At 51.3% G+C, this 19,829-nt stretch overlaps 2 protein-coding genes across 2 annotated transcripts; one reads left to right on the forward strand and one right to left on the reverse strand.

The window, feature by feature from the left end:
• Nucleotides 1-3,660: 3,660 nt before the first annotated feature.
• Nucleotides 3,661-12,124, reverse strand: FKBP6 (FKBP prolyl isomerase family member 6 (inactive)). Its single transcript, XM_054394568.1, has 7 exons — nucleotides 12,010-12,124; nucleotides 10,692-10,781; nucleotides 10,096-10,298; nucleotides 8,822-8,941; nucleotides 7,574-7,768; nucleotides 7,146-7,255; nucleotides 3,661-3,736 (listed from the first exon to the last, which is right to left on the reverse strand). Exons 1-7 carry the CDS (start codon nucleotides 12,122-12,124, stop codon nucleotides 3,661-3,663), a joined length of 909 nt encoding a protein of 302 aa, XP_054250543.1.
• A 2,314-nt stretch (nucleotides 12,125-14,438) lies between these two features.
• Nucleotides 14,439-19,373, forward strand: TRIM50 (tripartite motif containing 50). Its single transcript, XM_054394508.1, has 6 exons — nucleotides 14,439-14,843; nucleotides 16,128-16,223; nucleotides 17,150-17,380; nucleotides 17,706-17,728; nucleotides 18,001-18,125; nucleotides 18,766-19,373. The coding sequence occupies exons 1-6, from the start codon at nucleotides 14,439-14,441 to the stop codon at nucleotides 19,371-19,373; spliced, it is 1,488 nt and encodes a 495-aa protein (XP_054250483.1).
• The last annotated feature ends 456 nt before the right edge of the window (nucleotides 19,374-19,829 follow it).

Below are 19,829 nucleotides of genomic sequence, written 5' to 3' on the forward strand. Positions count from 1 at the left end.
TCTCAGTGGTACAACCATTTGCATATTCTGAAGAAGGGAAATTGCTGCTTCTCTGTTGTTCACCTTAAAGCAGTGGGTAGGGACAGCACCAGCAGGAGCTACATTTTTGATCTGCTCAGTAGTAAGGGAGAGCAGGAAAGGAAGGAGCAAGATGCTGTTTACCCCACATCTGGAGCCTTCCCAAGGCAGGAGGTTTGAGTGTGTTATGCACAGAACTTCTCAGTTTATTTGCAAGTCTCTTTTAGCTTCTTAGGTCAGTTTCACTGGCAGCTACTGCTGATCTGAAGCCCAATTACAGTCACTTCTACCTGGAGACACAGCACCAGCTCTGCAGCCAACTCTCACCAGTTAATGGCTTCAGAATTGCTAGACCCTGCTGTTGGGAGCAATCTCAAGTCTGACCTCTGAGTCCCAGTTTCCTGCCATAGCTTCATCACTGTTTGTTTTCACTGGAACACTTCCCTGTGTGCTCTCAACTACAGGGACCACTTCTCCTGTGCATTGAACTGACAGACTTCAGAAGCAAGCTTTCAACTTTGGCTCACCTATAAGAGAAAAAAAAAGACTCAGAGACTCATCTTTCTGGGATGAAACTATCACCAAGGACCCTGTCCTAGAATTCAGACCATTTCTAAGGAATTTGTTGCCACTCTTCATGATTAAAGTCTCTTATCATGAAGAACTACAGCAATACCATGATAAGAAAGTGCCTTTCATTTTTTACTTCCTGCTGGGCCTTTCAAACAAGAAAGAGCAAAAAAAAAAAAAAAAAAACCAACAAACCAACTCCAATAAGCCAGAGGTCCTCAGCCCATCCACCCTGCAATTTGGAAGACACAGAGGATGACTTTCAGCTGTGCTCACCCCAGACAGCCTGGTTCAACACATCTGCACCACACAAGGTACAAAGGCAGGCAAATAATCCCAACCCAAGCCACTGCATTTGCAAGGAACAGCAGCAGGATGGAGTTAATAAAGTTCCTGTGCTTCTACTTCTCCCTCAGATTTCCAAACTCCCCCAGGAAGCATCACCAGTGGCCTTGCATTTCACTAATGAGATTTATTCTGATCTGAAATTCCATTAAAACAGAAAGAAGTGTTCTGAGCAAGATGGTTTTTTGAGTGCAGTTGGAGGAAGTGGGATACAGGAGCAGAATGGAGAGACTGAAGTGTGTCTGGGTTTGGGTGTCATGGTGCAAACACAACACAGCCCAGGATCATTCAGTACAGAAAATGAAGTGTCTGTAACAGAGCAACCAGTGCAGGACTCACCAGAAGGCAGAGCAAACCCAGCTGGGAAGGAGCTCTAGAGCAGGGGATGGATGCAGCAGAGTTTTAGGAGGGAGAAAATGCCACAACCCCTGCAGCTCCAGGTCACTCAGCTGGCAAGATGGGCACCAGGTCAGGTCACCACTTCACAAGCACCTGCCAACTGGCACACAGGGAAGTCTCCACAACTGCTGTGATTCCACTGGATCATTAAACATGAGCAGTGCCCAGAGGCTATCTCCTCACTCAGTGCCTAAGACAAAGGATGAAGCAGGACTGCCAGACCAACCCAGCACAGCTTCTGCCCTCAACTCAACTTGTACAAAGTTGTCAGAAAGCACCAAAGGATGTTGTGCCTCAAGCCTGCCTGATTAGCAGTGCCTTTGCTAGAGAGCAGGAGCTGCAGCTGGAACTGCTTTGCTCCTCTCTGCATATGTAATGAAGATTTAAAGCAAGATGATGCAGCAGCAAACCAACCCCCAGCCAGCACCAGGCCCAGCCCTGCAAGAACCTCCTCCAGCAAGGGACTTCTCCTGCAATGAATTCACAGCAGACTCTTGTGTAGCTCTCAGTGATTTCTGTTTGTCTGGAAGATTTAGTTTATTTTTAACACTAACTAAGGTCAACTTCAAGGAAGGTTAGAAATCTTTTAGGTGACAGCTGCCATCAGCTGTGGAAGGTGGGAGAACTCCAGGAAAGCTCTGCACATGTGCATCATCAGCTGGAGTCAGGGGAGAAACTCTGGCAGCTGAACAGTTCAGCCCAAGCCTTAAGCTTGCCTTCAGCAGAGGTCTCTCTTTTCCCCTTTGCACTTCCCAGCCTCCACTAACTGAAGGCACTGCTTTACTTCCACCAAAAGCTCTGTGCCATCACACCAGCTGTGTGCAAACTGCCATCTTGCCAAGCTCCTTCCTGGGAAACAAGAGGCCACACAACCTTACCAGTGCAAGACCAGCCTGGTGACCCAGCAGATGACCACCATCAGTTCAGAGTTCCCCCCACAGATCAGAGCCAGCTGATGTACAGAGCAACACACAAAGCTCCACAGCTCAGGCACCACTGTGTACCACAATCAGACACAAGACCCAAGTCCTGCAGGTTTCCAAACTGCAAGTCTCTGAAATTCAGCAAGTGGAGGCTCAGAGCCTCCTTGCCAAGTCCAGAGCAAGGACAGAGCACCCTGGCAAGACACACTTGACAGTCTTAAATCCTTAAGTTCACAGCTGCTTGCCTGGGGGTAGGTACCTGCTAACAGACAGGATTAGTCTCATCCTGAACCCAGGGCAGGAAATTTGTGCTTCTAGCAGTTAGCAACGTGCCCAGCCCAGCCAGAGGGGTGAAGCCTACAGCAAGGAGACATGCCCAGCCAGAAGAGGGTTGTGCTGCTTTAGGAAGCAGCCATTCAACCAAACCTCTTCCTCAAACACTACCTGAGCTTCCTCACAAGCACAGACAAAAGAGCTAACCTTAAAACACCAGCCCTGCACCCTGCACCCACACTGCTGCTGAAGGAAAGGCTGCCAACACACATTTCCTACAAGCAGGAGCAGTGCTGCCTGTATTGCACCAGAGAGAAGAGCAGCAAACCCTGACAGCCCCAAGCAGGGGGCTGCTTTCTGACAGAAGGCTCCTGTCACTTTCTGCAACTCTTTCCCTAGGGTCTACCCCGAGGCAAGAGACCAGTGAAGATTTTTCACTCCCCCTAACAGTCCTCAGAAGGTTTTGACAAAAAAAAAAAAAAAAAAAAAAATAAATGAAAAAAAAAAAAGTGTGTTCAAAGAGCCTTTGTGCATTTATAAACCTGTCAATTTTGCTAGAAGATTTAAGGCTTTAAAGAGTCCAAAACATCTATTTGAAATTTTCTATACAAACAGGTTTTTTTAATATAATAAAAAAGTAAAAAAAAAAAAAAAAACAGAAATAAAATATTTAGATTTTTCTGAAGTGAGGCATTCCAACAGCTCCAGACAGGAGTGCTGGAGGGGAGGAGGAAATCCAATTCTTAAGTTTGACAGGAACAATTTTTTTTTTTTTTTTGTTTCTTTTAATTGGCAGAGAAACAAGACTACACAGCTATTTCCCCCCCTGGCTCTGACAAGGAATAGCTGAGAAAAGCAGCACAGGAAACAACAACCCCAAACTTACCCAAGTGCTGCTGCCACACTTGCAGGTTCCTGTCCCACACCACCTCCCCTCACAGGAAAGATTCCCCAAGCACAACAACCTTTCACCCCAAACCTCTGCCCCTTCCCTTCCACGTGCTCCCAGCACCTTACATTTTGCTTCCAGAACCTTCCCATGGAGCAGAGAAGCAGATTCCCCACCTGAAAACAGTTCAGAGGTTTTGGGAGACCTCAGCCTTTCACACAACTTGCTTACCTTCATTTCTGGTCAGTCAGATGATCTGAGAGAGGCAAACATTCGGCAGCACATTTTTTTCTTCTCTTCCATGTAGTCCTTGTAGCAGCTGCAAAGCAGAGGGGAGCTTGGCCTCACTGCCTGCCCAACCAGAACACACACTCTGGGTTTTCTAGATGAAATAGCCTAATGGAAGAGCAGCAAAGACACAGCTCCTCCAAAAATCCTCCTTTCTGCTATCTCAGGGAAGGAGAGCTGCAAAGATTGTGCCCTCATCCCCAGAGCGTGGGTCTCTGTTTCACTGGTGACTATCAGTCACATGGATGATTTGGTAGCCAGAGGCTTTCTACATTATTTTGCAAGCATGTGACAATGCAGAGGAGCCCTCACCTGCTTCCTGTGGCCTAGTTTTGTGTCTCCTCATTTGTGCTTCTCCTTATGTGAGCTCCTTCACCACCTAGCAGGAGGCGTCATACAAGGGCCCTACTCCAGGCTACCTACCATTGATGCAGACTCTGGACAGAGGGTGGGTAGGAGACAGCAGAAATGTGTGTGCAGACTAAGTGTTTGACAGGGCAGATGCTTCCTCCTCCATTCTCACTTCCCTGCCAGAGTCACATCAGACTTCATCAAACATCAAACTTCCCTGACTGCTCCATTTCAATCACTCTCTCCAAGTAACAAGATCCTCTGCACCCTGTGCTTCCACCTCACCAGCAAGGAGGTCTCACTGGTGAGGAATCCCAGAGCCAGAGGGTGACTCAGTTTGGGCACCATCCCAGGGATCAATAGCTGCCCATGTGGTCAGCTTTCCTGCATCTGCTACCATATAAGGCCAAAAGCAAAGGTTTTCCTTGCAGCACACCAGAATCAGCACAAGTGGGGCACAGGCTGATGCTCTCTTAGCCCCCACCCATCAGCACCCCCGTGAGCAGAAACTCCCAGTGTTTCATTCAGTGAAACCCCAGCACTGCTCTCTCCTGCTAAGCCTCAGACAGCTGCACAACTGTCCACCTAGAGTGTGGATGGCACACTCACACCTACCACAGCAGGAAATCCCCTCATTTGGGGGTGCAGGTTCTTGCCACGTATCAGAAGCACCCTGCTTTGTTCCAGCTTTGAGGCGATGCAGCCTTCCAACAGAACTGCCCAATCCAGCAGCAGAATGTGCACCAACAGGACCACTACAGGGTGGCACCAGACGTGTGTTCCACAAACTCCTCACCCCCTGGATTCTGCCTCCTGTTCTGCAGTGAGGAGAATGCTGCCAAGAACCTGGTTCAGCTGTTACACAAACACCTTCCTCACTTTTCCTTTCAGACAGCAAAAGGTAGCTGTTGACTAACACACAGGATTCCTTCTTGTAAAACATTCATCTGCTCAGCAGGCAAAGCCTCCAGGAACATGACTTTGGTTCACATTCCATTTTTGAGTCATATTCCATTCCTGCAGCATTTGCCAGGTGCCTCTTTGTTCAAGCAAGGCACTTTGGCCACGTCACAGGGTGCAGACTGTGCTGTGGTATAATTAACATCACTCCACAATGCTGTTTTCACCTCTTTTATACCAATCCCACTCTTGGTCATAATAGAAGCAAAAAAAAAAACAAAACAAAACACCAAAAAACCAAACCAAAACAAAAACCAAAACCACCACTAATTTTAACTGGCACTGAAGGAGAAAGTCCAAGACAGCAGTGGCTGAAGGTGTGCTGAGCTTACTGCCACCTCCAGAGGCAGAGCTGCCAAGCCTGCCCATTGCTTCCCCCAAGGCCTTCCTGCCCCCTGGCAGCACAGCCTCAACCTTATCAGCAAGGTTCCTCTTTTATCTGCCAACATATTTTGAACCAGTCTAAGGGAAGACACAAGGCTTTCAGAATGAGGACTTCTAGCACTGTACCAGGGGCCTTTGACACTACTCCCCTCCAGAGCCTCTAAGAGCAGCCAGCCAGATCTGTTGAGCAACTACCTGTGCTCACCTAGTAATTTGGTAGCTACAGCCTAGAGGCAGATCAGGATGAAGAACAGTGATTTACTTCAGTTTTCCAGACAAGGGCTTGGGGTCTCTCTGGAATGTGTCCAGAGAAGGGTCACAGGGATGAGCAGAGGGCTGGAGCACCTCTCCTGTGAGGACAGAGTTGGGGCTGTTCAGTTTGGAGAAGAGAAGGCTCCCAAGAGATCTTCTTGTGGCCTTCCAGTATCTGAAGGGGGCTACAAGAAAGCTGGGGAGGGACTTTTTAGGGTGTCAGGTAGGGATAGGATTGGGGGGAATGGAGAAAACTAGAGGAGGGTAGATTTAGATTAGACATTAGGAAGAAATTCTTCCCCATGAGGGTGGTGAGAGACTGGAACAGGTTGCCCAGGGAGGTGGTAGAAGCCTCAGCTCTGGGATTTTTTAAGGCCAGGCTGAATGTGGCTCTGGGCAACCTGATCTAGTGTGAGGTGTCCCTGCCCATGGCAGAGGGGTTGGAACTGGCTGATCCTTGAGGTCCCTTCCAACCCTAACAATTCTATGATTCTGTGACCACCTTCAAGTTCTTTGTACTTCAGAAGTAACAGAACAAGTCTGAAGACTTGGTGTTATCACAGACTGTTAAAGACAAGGACATCCATGTGCAGGGACAGCCCTCTACCAAAACCTTACCTGCTGAAGGCAGCCAGCCCATGGGACTGGCTGCTCCTGTCACACCAGCTCCTCTCATGAGAGATGGTACTGCTGCCTGGAAACCTTTTTGGAAATGCCTAGCAGCAACATGCTGAAGAGGAGGGTTTGTATTTGAGGGTTGCTTTGTGATCTCTGAGGCTGGGGACTGCATCACCTCCTGCATTTGAAGAGTGCCAGAAGTACAGCACACACTTTTGGGAAGCAGCTAGTGCTTCTGCCAGTTTCAAAGGGAAGAGGGCAGAGACTACCAGAGTTAGTCATGCTTTGGTGGGGCTAGGGCATGACTAAAGCTGGCAGGATTGTGCTGTGCTCAGCCTAGGGGGTGAAGGGAAAGTGAAGTTCAGGATTGCTCACTGGTTTCCTCCAAGACAGCAAAAAATTCACTTTTAACAAACATTTGTATTTGTAACACTGCACACTGAAGCACTTCCAGTGCAGAAGAGCTGCTGTCATTAACCAACACATCTTAAAGGCAGTACAAAAAATCCTATTTAATAATCCAGAACATTATCAGCTTGAACACCAGGGTATTGCATTTCATTTAGAGGCATTTCAGCTGCCCACCTCCCACCTTGGCCCAGGTACTCACAGGGAGTGTGACACACACATCCCCCTAGAGAAACAGCAGGTAAAGAGCAGGTGCTCTCAGCTTCTCACCCACCACCTGGAACCACTGTGTATGCAAGGTGCTGGAACTGGCTGTCTCCACACTAAGAAACCTTCTGTGTTTCCCAGGTCACTTAGCCAACCCCAGAGGTTGGCTTTTTTTGTTTGAAAAACCTTTTGATACTTTTGAGGGGGTGTTCCAGTCTAAACAGTCTGTCTTCCAGAGGGATAGAAAGGAGGTCTCTCACCTGGCCAGCTTTTTCAGCTCCTCATTAATCTCGTGGTTAAATGGCTCTCTGTGCTGAGCTCTGAGCAGGAAATCCCTGGCTTTTTCATACTGTGTCATGTAGAGACAGGCCTGCCATGGAAAGGAGACAGATGTGTTGCAAGATAAGTCTGGACTCACTGCCATTCTTCAGGACTCAAAGCAGAGGCAACCACAAACATCTGAGACAGATCCAGGTAGCTCAGGAATCCCCCATGAAAAGATCTGTGTGACAGATTTACAGAGAGCCAGATTTTTCCAAAAGGTCTGATGCACACAAACCACCTTGACTGTGGCAGTTTAAAAGGCCTGGCCCAGAATTTAGTGCTTCTCTTTAGTTCACTCAAGGTTCCCTCCACAGGCAGGGTACTCCTTGATGTGGTTACCAGAGGAATTTAGTTTTTTGCCCACCTGGCCACATCTGAACAGTGCTTTGGCATTTCTCTGGTCAATCTCCAAGGCTGCCTCTCCATATGCCAAAGCTCGGGCAGGACGTTCCAGTTTCAGGTAGGTGAGTGAGAGATTGAGGAGCACCAGCAGCTTGGAAGCGTTGATCTGACACTGCTCTGCCTCACTGGAGGAGCTGCGACCAAGGATGGACAAGACCTGAAGCACACAGGGGGGAAAAAAAGAAAAGATAAAAAGAAAAAGTAGTAGTGAACAATAAATTTGTTATGGCAAGCGAGAAATCCATCCCACCAGACAGCTCCTAAAAGTAATAGAAATCTAAATTAAATGTACTGCATGGCATTATCAGCATGATTAGTCAGCTCAGCCATGGGACTACAGGCTTAGGAATCTATCACGGAACTTAAGAGCAGCAGAACAAAATAAAAAAAAAAAAAAAAATCACACCTAGGACTCAGACTTTAAGGACAAAGATGTAAGACAAATCTTACAGGGAGGGAGAAAGGCAACTAAACCTGGTTTTGTTACAAGAATAACACCAAGAAAAAGCAACTTTGAAGGGAGGGATGAAAAATGGCACAAAATCTCACTCCCTCCAAAACAAAGGCAGATTCATTCCAGTTGGGGAGTAACTGAGCATGTCCCTGCCTGGAGAGGTTGTGGAGTGTCTCTCTTTGGAGGTGCTCAAAACCTGAACAGCCACACTCCTGTGCAACCTCCTGCTGTGGCTGACCTTCCTTCAGCAAGGGGCTGGACTAGACAACCTCCAGAGGTTCCTACCAACCTCAGCTATTCTGGGACTCTCAACTGGAAGGCTAAAAATGAAGTCAGAATGCCCAGTGTGCCAGTGATATTTATTTCCAGACCAAAGGGATTCTAGATTCCTTCCTGAAGCATTTATCAGGCCATGCTGGGCTCACACAGCCACCAAGATGTACCTTTTTTTTTTTTTTTCCCCTGTCTTGGCCAGGCTCCCCAGGGAGCAAGTCTGAAGGAAAAGAGTTCTGCCCATTTCTGCCAACCCTTCTCCTCCTTCATTCACCACTGCTGCACACACAAAAGCAGGTGTCTAAGAGCTGCTCTTAAATAACAAACTATGCCTGGAAAATACAATGAAGTCATTTGATCTCTAAATTGTACTTGTTATGGTGAGCTAGCACTTAATAACCACTGCTTTCACAGCTTTTCACAATGGAAAAGACTTGTTTGGTTTTGTTTTTCTTTTTTTTTTTTTTTCCCCTAGTGGCATACCCTTTTGTATCTGTCTCTGGCACACTCAAAGTTTCTCTTACGGTAGAGGAAGTTGCCCAGCTGCCTCTCTGCGTCTGCCACTTTCAACACCTTTTCTAGTGGAAACGTATCCTGCTGCTCCTGTGGAAAGAAATAGCTGAGTTTCAGCTCAAACCAAGCCAAACAAGCAGAGCTCAGACAGGACAGTCCCCTTCTATTCACAGAGCAGAAGGCAGGCTGTTGCCAAGGCCCCTGCAGGGTCCACCACTGCCTGGCAGTTCCCTTCGCCAGGCTGAGACACGTGCTGGGAACTCCTGGTGAAGAGTGCCCAGGAAGCTCACCAGGCACAAAGGGATTCCAGGGGAGGGAAGAAAGCAGGAATTTGTTCTTAAATCCTGCCCAACTCTCTCACCTGCTTAGCACAGCTAACACAAGTGCTATTGCTGGCACAAAAGATGAAGCTGCTTGAAAGGCTGAACTGTTAGAGCAGTGGAGCATCATCCAGGGTGGCTGCCTCAGGCCAGCTCTGGGACCAGCCTGACACCCATGAGACACCAACCAGCAAAACAAAAACCCTCAACAATAACAACAACAAAAAAAGATAAAAACTGAGGGAGAGGTTTCCTCCTGGGTTTGCAGCCAGCTCACAGAAAGATCAGCCAGACAGAAAGGGCCAGCAACTAGCAAGAAGGGGAGTAAGCTCTCTCACCATGAGTGTGGTTTGCTTGCAGGGCTGTCTGTGGAAAAATTGGGCTGTGCAGTGGCAGGAGGGAATGAGGAGGGCCTCCCCTAGCAGCTCTGCTGCCTGTGCCCCACTCAGTGACCCACAACCACAGCCCAAAGCCCTTTACATGAAAAGGGGGAATTAACAATAACACCGTAACTCACCAGGGAGGAAGGCCAACAGTGAAGGAGCACTTGGGAGAGTAGCCAAGAGCAGAGACAAAGGGTGGGGGTTGGTAGGGGGCACTTGGGCACTGCAAACTGAACAGAATCTTTACAGACAGCTCATTACTGTTCCTTCTGAGAATGCCTGGAAGCTGGTGCCCTCTAGTGAAACCGTGAGGTTACCGGGAAAGCTGAAAATAAAAGGTCCCGCACATGGGAGCAAACAAAGGCTGCAGGCAGCAGAGGAGGCAGGGTTCAAGGGCCTGTGTTTGCACCACGGCAGAGCCCAGCTCTGCAGAGCTGCACCTGCAGCTAAGCTAAACCTAGGTAATCCATGAGCAACTGGAAGGGAAGACAACAAAGGCTTAGCCTCCAGAATCAGGTTTCAAACCTTAAAAGCAACTCACAGGAGTCAACTCAAAGAAGGCGTCGGATTCAGCCGAGTTTATGAAGTCCTGCAGCTCCACTTCGAAGGTAACAGTGGCATCTGGGGGGATGACAGGGTGACAGCCCTGCTGCCCATAGGCATAACTGGGTTTGAAGATAAATCTTGCTGTCTCTCCCTTCCTCATCGTCAGCAGGCCAATCTCCAGGCCCCACAGTGTAATGTCTGTCACAAGAAGATGTGGAAGGTTGTGAGGATCACAAACAGGGAACCCACCTCAGGCACTAAAGCCTGAAAGGAGAAAGTTCCTTGGTAGCTCCTATCTCAGCAACTACAATGGCCCAGTTGCTCCCTGTGCACACAGTGTCTCCTCTCAGGGGATTTTAAAGCCACCACCACGAGCAGCAGGCAGCTGCCCCAAACAGTGAAGAGGGGCAGAGGGTGATCTGTGCCAGGCTGACCATCACCTGTGTGAAACAGGAGGCTTTTGGACTCTCTGCAAGTTTTAGAGGGTTCTAATAACCTAGGGATATTGAAGAGCATTTAAGTTGAAATGCCTTAATGGGCTGCTCTTTACTACCCTGAGTCCCAGGACAAACTTTTCAGCCCAAACCTTACCCTTTCCAAGTTTCATCAGCTCAGGAACCTTGAGGTTGCGGTTTGTGCAGAAAGGCTCAGCTGAGTCTTCCAAGTATCCAGAGTACTTCACTGTGCCCAAAGTGAGGAGTAGGGAGAAGAGAAAAGCAAGTTTGGTATCATATCCAGGGACAGCACTGTCAGGAGCACACTGGGAGTTGGTTTTGCAACGCTACCCTTTTATCTTTTTAACTTCTGTGGTAGAAGAGCAGAGGCAGCACAAATTATCTTGTTTTTTATACCAAAATCCCTGGTCACATCCAAGTAGCACTGACTGTGCTTTATCAGAAGAGAAAGCAGCTGCTTCACAATCTTGATCCCCATCTAATTAAGAGATGTGATTTTTGTGGGTTTTTAAGAATTAGAAATTCTAGCTAGAGAAAATAAAATGCCCCAGTTACCCACAGAAATACATAACAAAGTCTTTCCTGCCCAAAGCTAGAGGCCTGGGAAGAGAAACAAAGGGGAAAACGTACAGCCTCCAAGCTCTGTCACTGTCCTTAGCACATAGTGAGTGACTCCAGTTCTCACTCAGTTACCAAATGCATTGTAATGGGCTTCCCTTGACATGGCACCAGGCCCTTCCAGCTTCTCTGTACTGTGAGTGCAGGTGGGACCTGGAAATCCTGCTTTTCTCAAGGTCAGGATGCCCTTTCATTTAATCTGTCAGCCACAAGAAGTTAAACAGAGTATCCCAAGTGCTAAAATACTGATAAGGAGAGCAGTCTCTGAAACAGAAAGACATACTACCGTGTAACGTAAGCACTTTAAAGTTCTTTTGATCTCATGCTAATGTCAAAAGCACTCATATTTGCAGTATTAGAAGCTCAGGGGATCTTTTACAACAGGTTCTGTCCTCTTCATTTCCCCCATTCAATGCATGCTTCAGGCCCAGCCACACAGACTAAAACAAGGACCTTGCACCAAGACACAAAGGACACTGATGAGCACAAGATCCTGACTTTGGTCTATGTTTCCAAACTATGGCCTCACCCTTGCTGAATACAGAGGTACAATTTATAAAGAAAACTGCTCAGATGTCAGTGGAGCCTGCAACCTCATAAAAAGGGCAAAACATCACTGTAGAGTGTACCTAAACCCCTGGTGAGCCAGGCTGCAAGCTCATGCAGGACTCCTTGGAGAATGCCTGGCTGGCAACATGGAGCTGAGGTGTGAAAACGAGGCTGGGCTCTGCAGCAGGAAGGTGCCCAGCTGCTGCCACACAGCCCTCCACAGTCCATGGAAGGCAGAGAGGGACCTCAGCCTGAACAGCATTATGGCCCTGAAGCCCCAGCAATACCTTCTACAGAGGAGTCGGGGGGCACAAGCTGCCCGGTGCCAGAGCGCAGCACCTGCTTGCGCACCCCTCCATCACCGGTGAGGTCCTGCATGCCCCGGACCCGCACCGCGCCCATCGTCACGACCGGGGCCTCCTCCACCAGCGGCCGCCTTCCCCGAGGCCCAGCCGGGCCAGAAACCTCGTCCGCAGCTCCGCCGCCCGCCATGACTCGCCGCACCACATCTCTCCCGGCCCCGCGCCTCGCCATCTTAACCAATCACCGCCCACCACACGCTAGGCCCTCAACCAATCGCGCTCCGAGGAGCAACCTCAGCCAAATCCGCTGTTAAGGAGCCACGCGCGAGGAACGGCACGCCCCCGCGCAGCTCTCGGCCAATGGGTCGTGGGGGCGTGACGGAGTCCCGCAATGCACTCTGGGGGATGGAGGCCGCGGCGGGCAGCTGCCATCATCCTGCTCCCGGCTCATTCCACCGGGCGGCGGCGGGCAGTTGCCATCATCCTGACCCGGCACATCACACCGGGCCGCGGCGGGCAGCTGCCATCATCCTGCCCCCGGCACGTTCCACCGGGCGGCGGCGGGCAGCTGCCATCATCCTGCCCTCGGCACATCCCACCGGGCGGCGGCGGGCAGCTGCCATCATCCTGCCCCGGCACATCCCACCGGGCCGCGGCGGCGAAAAGCCTTTTTCAGGCACGGTTTCACTCGGCAACACCCCGCTGGATCTGCTCGCAGGCCAGGGTTACCTTCTTCCCCCACAGCCAGGGAGCAGCCCTAGGCTGGCTCCTCTGAGCTGAGCCTGTGAACTAGGGAGCCTCAGCTTTGATGCTCCTGTGGCTGCAGGAGAGGCCCCTTTAAGGCTGGAGTATCCCTACGGCCTCCCTCTCAAGCTCTCCTTGGGAAACGGGCTGAAGCCTTCAGGTTTATTGCCTTCCAAAGAACAAATGCCTTTAGTGTGAGGCTGAGATGGGAGCCCCAGCTTAATTCTTGAATCTATATCTCTTCTTTCCCCGCCCCACAGCTTCTGGAGGGTTGCCCCCAAAGCTGGAACCTCCTGGCTGAGAAACCTTCCTCATCCCCAGCTTCTGGGCAGTGCTTAGAGGGGAACTATTGAGGTGGCCATGTACCAAACATATCCATGAACCAAGGATAATCATAGGAGAAACCTCTGTACAGCTGGACAGAAACACAAATGCCTTGCCCCACACTGAAGGAATGATGCTCTGGGTTTCTTTCTGGTCTTTCACAAAAGAATGAAAGATTATCAACAAATAGCAACAAAAAAAATCTGTTTCAATTTTTTTAAAAAAGTGTTTTAGTTGGTAAGGTGTTTTGGTGAAAACAATTCTGTTGTCCTAAGCAGTGTGGATGAGTGAAACCCCAGTGGGACCCAGGCAGAGTGGCTGCTCAAGGAAGCAAACATCAGCAGCTCTTATCAGGCTCCAGCTCACACAGTCATATGATGTGTGTGCCCACACCTGCCTGGCAGGGTGGTGGACAGCCCTTCACAGGGGTGGGACACTGTCCTCGGAGCAGGAGAGGGGGACGAGAAGCTGCCTAGCGAGCAGTGATACCCCTGGTGGGGCTGAGGCTGCAGGGGAGGAGCAGACTCCTCATCCTGCCACGGGGCTGCTGGTCCCACTGCCTGCCTCCTCTGTCCCTCCAACTAGGTTAAAATCTTCAGCTTGACTGGGAGAAGCCAAGTGACATCCATTGAGCTTGGTGTGTTGGGACAAGCAGAGATCAAGCCAAGGCCAGGAGGAAGCTGTGCAGAGCACGTGAGTGGTGTGGGGAGTGGGAGGCTGTAATTTGGGTCTCTGGGAGGTGTTCCAGTGTGAGCAGATGAAGCTGGTTTCCCTGGGACGGGGTCCTACGGTGTCTGATGGGTCACAGGCTGTCATTTGAGTTTTCCTTGATTCACCAGGCTCCTACAGCTTTAGAACTACAGAGTTCTTAGCTGCTGGAGAAGCAAAAAGTGGGGTCAGCAGAACTTCCATCAGCAGGCAGACTTTGGCCTGTTTCAGAGACTGGTCTACAAAGTCCTTTAGGAGGCAGTCCTGAAGGGGCAGGGAATCCAGGAAGGCTGGACACTGTTCAAGAGATTGTTGTGGGGTTTTTTTCCACTTTGGGACATGGTTTAATGGCCATGGTGGTGCTGGGTTGACAGTTGGACTCAATGATCTTGGGGGTCTTTTCCAACTGAAACAATTCTATGATTCTACGATTCTAATGCATGGTAAAATTCTACTTTGGGTCACAGCCTGCCCTTTGAGTTTGCAGCTGTCTGCGCTGCTGACAGGGAGGGGAAGTGTCTCTCTGTTTCCCCTTCTCCCCATCTTCACTCATCTCTGCTTTGTCTTGCAACACGACTGATCCTCCCACCCCTGTTTCCCAGACCAGGCCTTTGCTGCTGGGTGGGGAAGGCGACAGGATGGCTCGAAGAGTGAGCATCAACGAGCTGGAGGACCAGCTCCTCTGTCCCATCTGCTTGGAGGTCTTCAAGGATCCCCTGATGCTGCAGTGTGGACATTCATACTGCAAGTCCTGCGTGGTCTCGCTCTCTGGAGAGCCGGAGGGGCAGTTCCTGTGCCCCGTGTGCCGCCAGACCGTGGACTGCAGCGCCTCGCCGCCCAACGTCACGCTGGCTCGCGTCATCGAGGCGCTGCAGAGCTGGGGGGAGGCAGAGCCCACCCCACAGGCCTGCCCAACGCACCACAACCCCCTGAGCCTCTTCTGCGAGGCTGACCGAGAGGTGATCTGTGGGCTGTGTGGCACCATCGGCAGCCACCGCCAGCACAAGATCAGCCCCATCTCCACCGCCTACTGCCGGATGAAGGTGGGCAGGCAGAGCTGGATGGGGCTGCTGGGCTGCGGCTTGGGGCACCTGCTGTGCTTGCTGGCCAAGTGTCCCCTCTGGACATGATTCCAGCCAGATGTGGGGCAGGGTTCCTGGGTTGGGAGGCAGCTGTTTCTCAGGTTAGGAGGACTCAGTTGTGGCGGCTGCACTGCGGTGGGGAGCTGGGAGTTGGGGAGTGTCGGCAGGGCTTTCAGGACTCTTTTCAAATATCATCAAAGAGTCTGGAGATAAGACTGAGGTGAGGTGCCACAGGAGAGCAGGGAGGCAGGGAAATGGGAGTCCCAGCCAGGCAGAGTAAACAGCTGGCGTCCCCTGCCCAGCATCACATGAAAGCCCCAGGAATGGAAAAGCACAGGGCCACCCGTCCCCTCCACTCCTGGCACCAGGGAGATAAGAGCAGGAGGCACCAGAAATGCCCCAGCCAGGCTCCCAGCAGTTGCACTGGGAGGGGGTCTACATTTAGCCCATATCCAGGGCTAAACCCAGTGACCCCTCCCCAGCCAAGAAGGAGGATCAGGAAAAAGAGAGGAAACCCTCACTGTGAAAATTTTCTTCCTTAGATCTAGCCTAAATCTCTCTTTTTTAGTTTAAAACCATCACTCCTTCTTCTGTTACAAGAGGCCCTGCTAAGAATGTCCCCATCTTTCTGATCAGCCCTTTTAAATACTGAAAGGCCACAGTAAGATCCCTCTGGATCCTTTTCTTCTCCAGACTGAACAACCCCAACTCTCTCAGCCTTTCTTCTTTTCCCCTCCAAAAGAAGAACAGGAGCAGAAGCCCTCATCCTCAGCTTTATACTGAGCATGATGCTCATGGTTTGGGATACACCTGTAGCCAGCTCAGGTCACTGCCCTGGCTGACTCCAAACTGCTAACAGCCTGCAGACCGTGGCTGGCTTCAGATTCTGTCCCAGTGAAACCAGGACAGAGGGTGCTGCTGGCCTGGGACTGGCTTTCAGCCACTTGCCACCCACTTGCCACACCACAGGGTGTGAAATACATGGGAGCAAAGAGATGGTACTTCTGGCAAGAGCAGCATCCAGATCAGGGCCATACTCCAAGCCCTCTCCTGCCTCTGGCAACCTCAAATCCTCTAGATCAAGAGAGTAAAGAGCAGCAGGATGTGGAAAGCCCCAGAAAGCTTAAAGAAAGCTTAGGAGAACCTCTTCTGAGGGCCCTGTGCTCCTTGGGCAGCTGGCAAGCTCTGCCTGTGATCAAGGAAGCTGCCACAGAGGTGCCTTCTACAGGGGTGGTGTCTTTTCAGGAGGAGCTGTCCGTGCTGCTGACTGATATCCACCAGTACAAGAGGAACCTGGATGAACACTTCAGTAAGCTCATCAACAACAAAAGCCGCATCGCAGTGAGTGCCATGAGCCAGGAGTCAGTGCCCCTGAGTCCTCTGTGTCCCACACAGCCCCTCCTCCTCCCTTTTCTGGGACAGCAGGCAGAGGTTATCTTCCACCCTGTTTCCTGAGGTTTGTGTTCTCCCGGGAACTCAGGGATTAAACATGGAGCTGTTTCTGGGAAGGGTGACGTAGCCCTGTCTGGTGGCACAGCCCTGTGCCCAGAAGGGGTGACGTAACGCTCAGCCAGTGTCCTGGTGACAGCAGCAGTCAGACCAAATGTCCTGGAAGGTGGGGAGATCCCAGATGAAAGGACCCCACTTGGAGCAGACTTCCCAGTCACAGCAACACTGCTGGTTTTACAGTATCACAGTATCTTAGAGTTTGGAAGAGCCCTCAAGAGATCATCGGGTCCAACCCCCCTGCCAGAGCAGGATCACTTAGGGTAGTCTGCACAGGAATGCATCCAGGTGGGTTTGGAAAGTCTCCAGAGAAGGAGACTCCACAACAAGTTTAAGCCTGGTTAGCTGCATGTCTCTTTCACACACAGCAGATGCCCATAAGGGACCTTCTGAGGCCAAAGCTTCCCAGTGGGGCTCCTCAGAGGGCTCAAACCAAATGGAAGTGGAGCTCCACTGTCTTAACCCAGAGCAAAGGTTGGTCCCTGGAAGCAGAGAGATCCAAGAGCTCTTTCAGGGTTGGGACACCAGGGAATCAAAATCTAGGGCAGCAGGGGTGTAAGGCAGCAGAGCCATGGTGGTGAGCTGCTAAGGACAGCAGGATGAAACCACACCTAGCCTGCTGCACAGAGCTGCTCTTTATTTGGAAAGCCAGTGGAGGGTGGCTTGGTTGGACATGCTGGCATTGGTGGTGGCACCTCTGAAATCAAAAAGTAGGTGAAGAAGATGGAGCAAGCACACAGCTGATTGATGTCTCCTGGCAGAACGAGGTGGATGTCTTCAAGTGGGTGATCCGGAAGGAGTTCCAGGAGCTGCACAGGTACATCGACGAGGAGAAGGCCACCTTCCTGGAGAGCATCGAGGGCAAGGCAGCCCAGCTCATCAGCTCCATTGAGGCACAGCTCAAGCAGACATCAGATGCCCTGCAGAGGCTTAAGGAGATGCAGAGCTCTCTGGAAGCACTCAGCAATGAAAGCCAGCTTGATTTCATCCGGGTGAGTGTGCTTGCTAGCAAGGGCAGTGACAGCTAGGCTCTCCAGCCCTCAGCCTGCTGCTCATAGATAGTCCTGAGCCCTGTCCTGGGCTCAGGACCCTCAGAACCCTCACCAAGGATAGCTGGGACACCAGAAGTGAGATGTAGGTGCCCTCTGTCCAGCCAGGGCTTCCCCTGATGGGAGAAACCTGTTGTCCATGAGAGACAATGCCTGTGGCTGCCCCAGGAGAGGCTGTCCACACATATATGGAGCTGTGAACTCAGAGAAGAGCTGCTGTTCTGTCAGTCTCCCACCACTGACTCTCTCTTTCTCTTGTGTTTTCCAGAAATACAGCTCCTTCCAGTTCAGGTGAGTGGTGGAACCCAGCAGCAAGCAGCATCACTGGGGATGGCCAGTGCCTGTGCACCAGGACTAGAGGTCCCAGGCCAGGGGGCATCTCAGCACTGCTGGGGAGCCTTGTGTGGACATTGCTGTCATGATGGATAGCCAGGGCCAGAGCCACGCACTCTAGAGGAGGGCAAGAGCAGCTGGTGAGACCCCAGTGGTTCTGTCATATGTGGCAGCTAGGTGAGGTCATGCCCTGTCCCTGTCACCTGTCACAAGTGCCAGTGTCTTTCCAGGTCAGAGCTCCCCAGCCTGCACCCTGCTGATGGCATCTTTAACCCTGTGTCCTTCAAGCCATGTTTCCACCAAGATGACATCAAGATGACTGTGTGGAAACGTCTGCACCGCCGTGTCCTGCCAGGTACTGCCCTGCCCTGCTGGCACCATGCCAGCTGTCCTGCCTCACTGGGGTGTGGGGCAGACTGCCCAGCCAGTGTCGTGCTGCCTTAGCTCTTCGCTTCTGCTCTCCTCAATCCCAGGAGAGCTTCTGAAGTAGTGCCTGGCAATGTCTGTGGTAGTTTCAGGCTTTAAAAATGTTTCACAAATCTTTAACAGAAAGTGGTATAATGTAAGTAAATCATTATTGGGTGTAAAAAGGGAAATAATGATAGTTCTGAACAATCCCATTGGAAGAGATAAAGGACTTAAACTAACTTGCAGAACAATCTTTCTCTCTTCTCGCTTCCTCGGGCTGTGAGATACTAAGTGGCTTCTGCTTGACCTTGGCTGCACTGCTTTGTTGTGACTGGTATTAACTTCTCTGTCTCTCCTTTCTCTTGTCCCTTTTGCGTACAGGGAGGTAGGGAAGGAGGCAGGGAAGGGAGAAGCTGTTGCAGCTCCTTGTCCTTGTGCTGTTTATTAATTGTAAATACTTGTATGTCTTCCTTACCATCTTCATCATGCTTGCTCTTTAGCAGCCTGCTCTGGCAAAACCCTTCAGCTGCTTAAAGCTTGTGCCAGTGCTCAGGGCTGTGCCTGGAGCCTGTGTGCTTTCCCTCTAGCTCCAGAGACGCTGAAACTGGACCCGGTGACAGCGCATCCCCTCCTGGAGCTCTTCAAGGGTGACACAGTGGTGCAGTGTGGCCTCTACCAGCGCCGGGACAGCAACCCCAAGCGTTTCAACTCCAGCAACTGCATCCTCACCTGCAAGAGCTTCTCCTGCGGCCAGCACTACTGGGAGGTGATCGTGGGCACCAGGAACCACTGGCGCCTGGGCGTCATCAAGGGCACGGTCAGCCGCAAAGGGAAGCTCAGCAAGTCTCCTGAGCACGGCGTGTGGCTCATTGGCCTGAAGGAAGGGAAGGTCTACGAGGCCTTCAGCACCCCCCGGGCCACCCTGCCACTGACCGCCCGGCCCCAGCGCATCGGCATCTACCTGCACTACGAGAAGGGAGAGCTGACCTTCTACAACGCCGACAGCCCCGACCAGCTCAGCCCCATCTACACCTTCCAGGCGGAGTTCCAGGGCCAGCTCTACCCCATTCTGGACCTGTGCTGGCCAGACCGAGAGCCCTACTCCCCTCCCATCATCCTGCCTGCACCCACTGGGAGCCGGCACCCCCGGGTGCTGTACAACCACTCTGCCCCAGAGGAACCCCCAAAGCCATAGCTTGGCCAGTGGCCAGGGAGATCTGTAGTTGGATCCTGGGGCCCTGCAGGAGAGAATCAGGCTGCAGTGCAGGGTTGTCCTCATGTGGAAGCTGTGGTACTGCAGCTGCAGCAGCACAGGAGGGTCCTTATTCAGGAAATGTCAGCCTTGACCTCTAAATCCCCATCTTGAGGCTGTCAGGCTGACCCAAAAGCTTAAAAACACAGCTGGCCTGCAAAGATCTCCCTATGGAAAGGAGCACCTGCCTGAAACGTGCGAGCCATGAGCCACTCTTGGTCTTTGCTGGCCATGTCTTTCTTCTCAATAAATAGCTTCTGTTAGGTGAGGTGGTTGCTGGCTAGCATAAGGACCATCTCTGAGGAACCAGCCATGGCTGGAGCTGAGCAGGAGCTGGGAGGGGAAAACAGGAGCCAAACCAGCAGCTGCAGAGAGCTGTTTGCTCCTGGTGGGAGGACA

Source organism: Indicator indicator, chromosome 30 (assembly GCF_027791375.1).
Source record: "Indicator indicator isolate 239-I01 chromosome 30, UM_Iind_1.1, whole genome shotgun sequence".
In the NCBI taxonomy this organism is placed as follows: Eukaryota; Metazoa; Chordata; class Aves; order Piciformes; family Indicatoridae; genus Indicator; species Indicator indicator.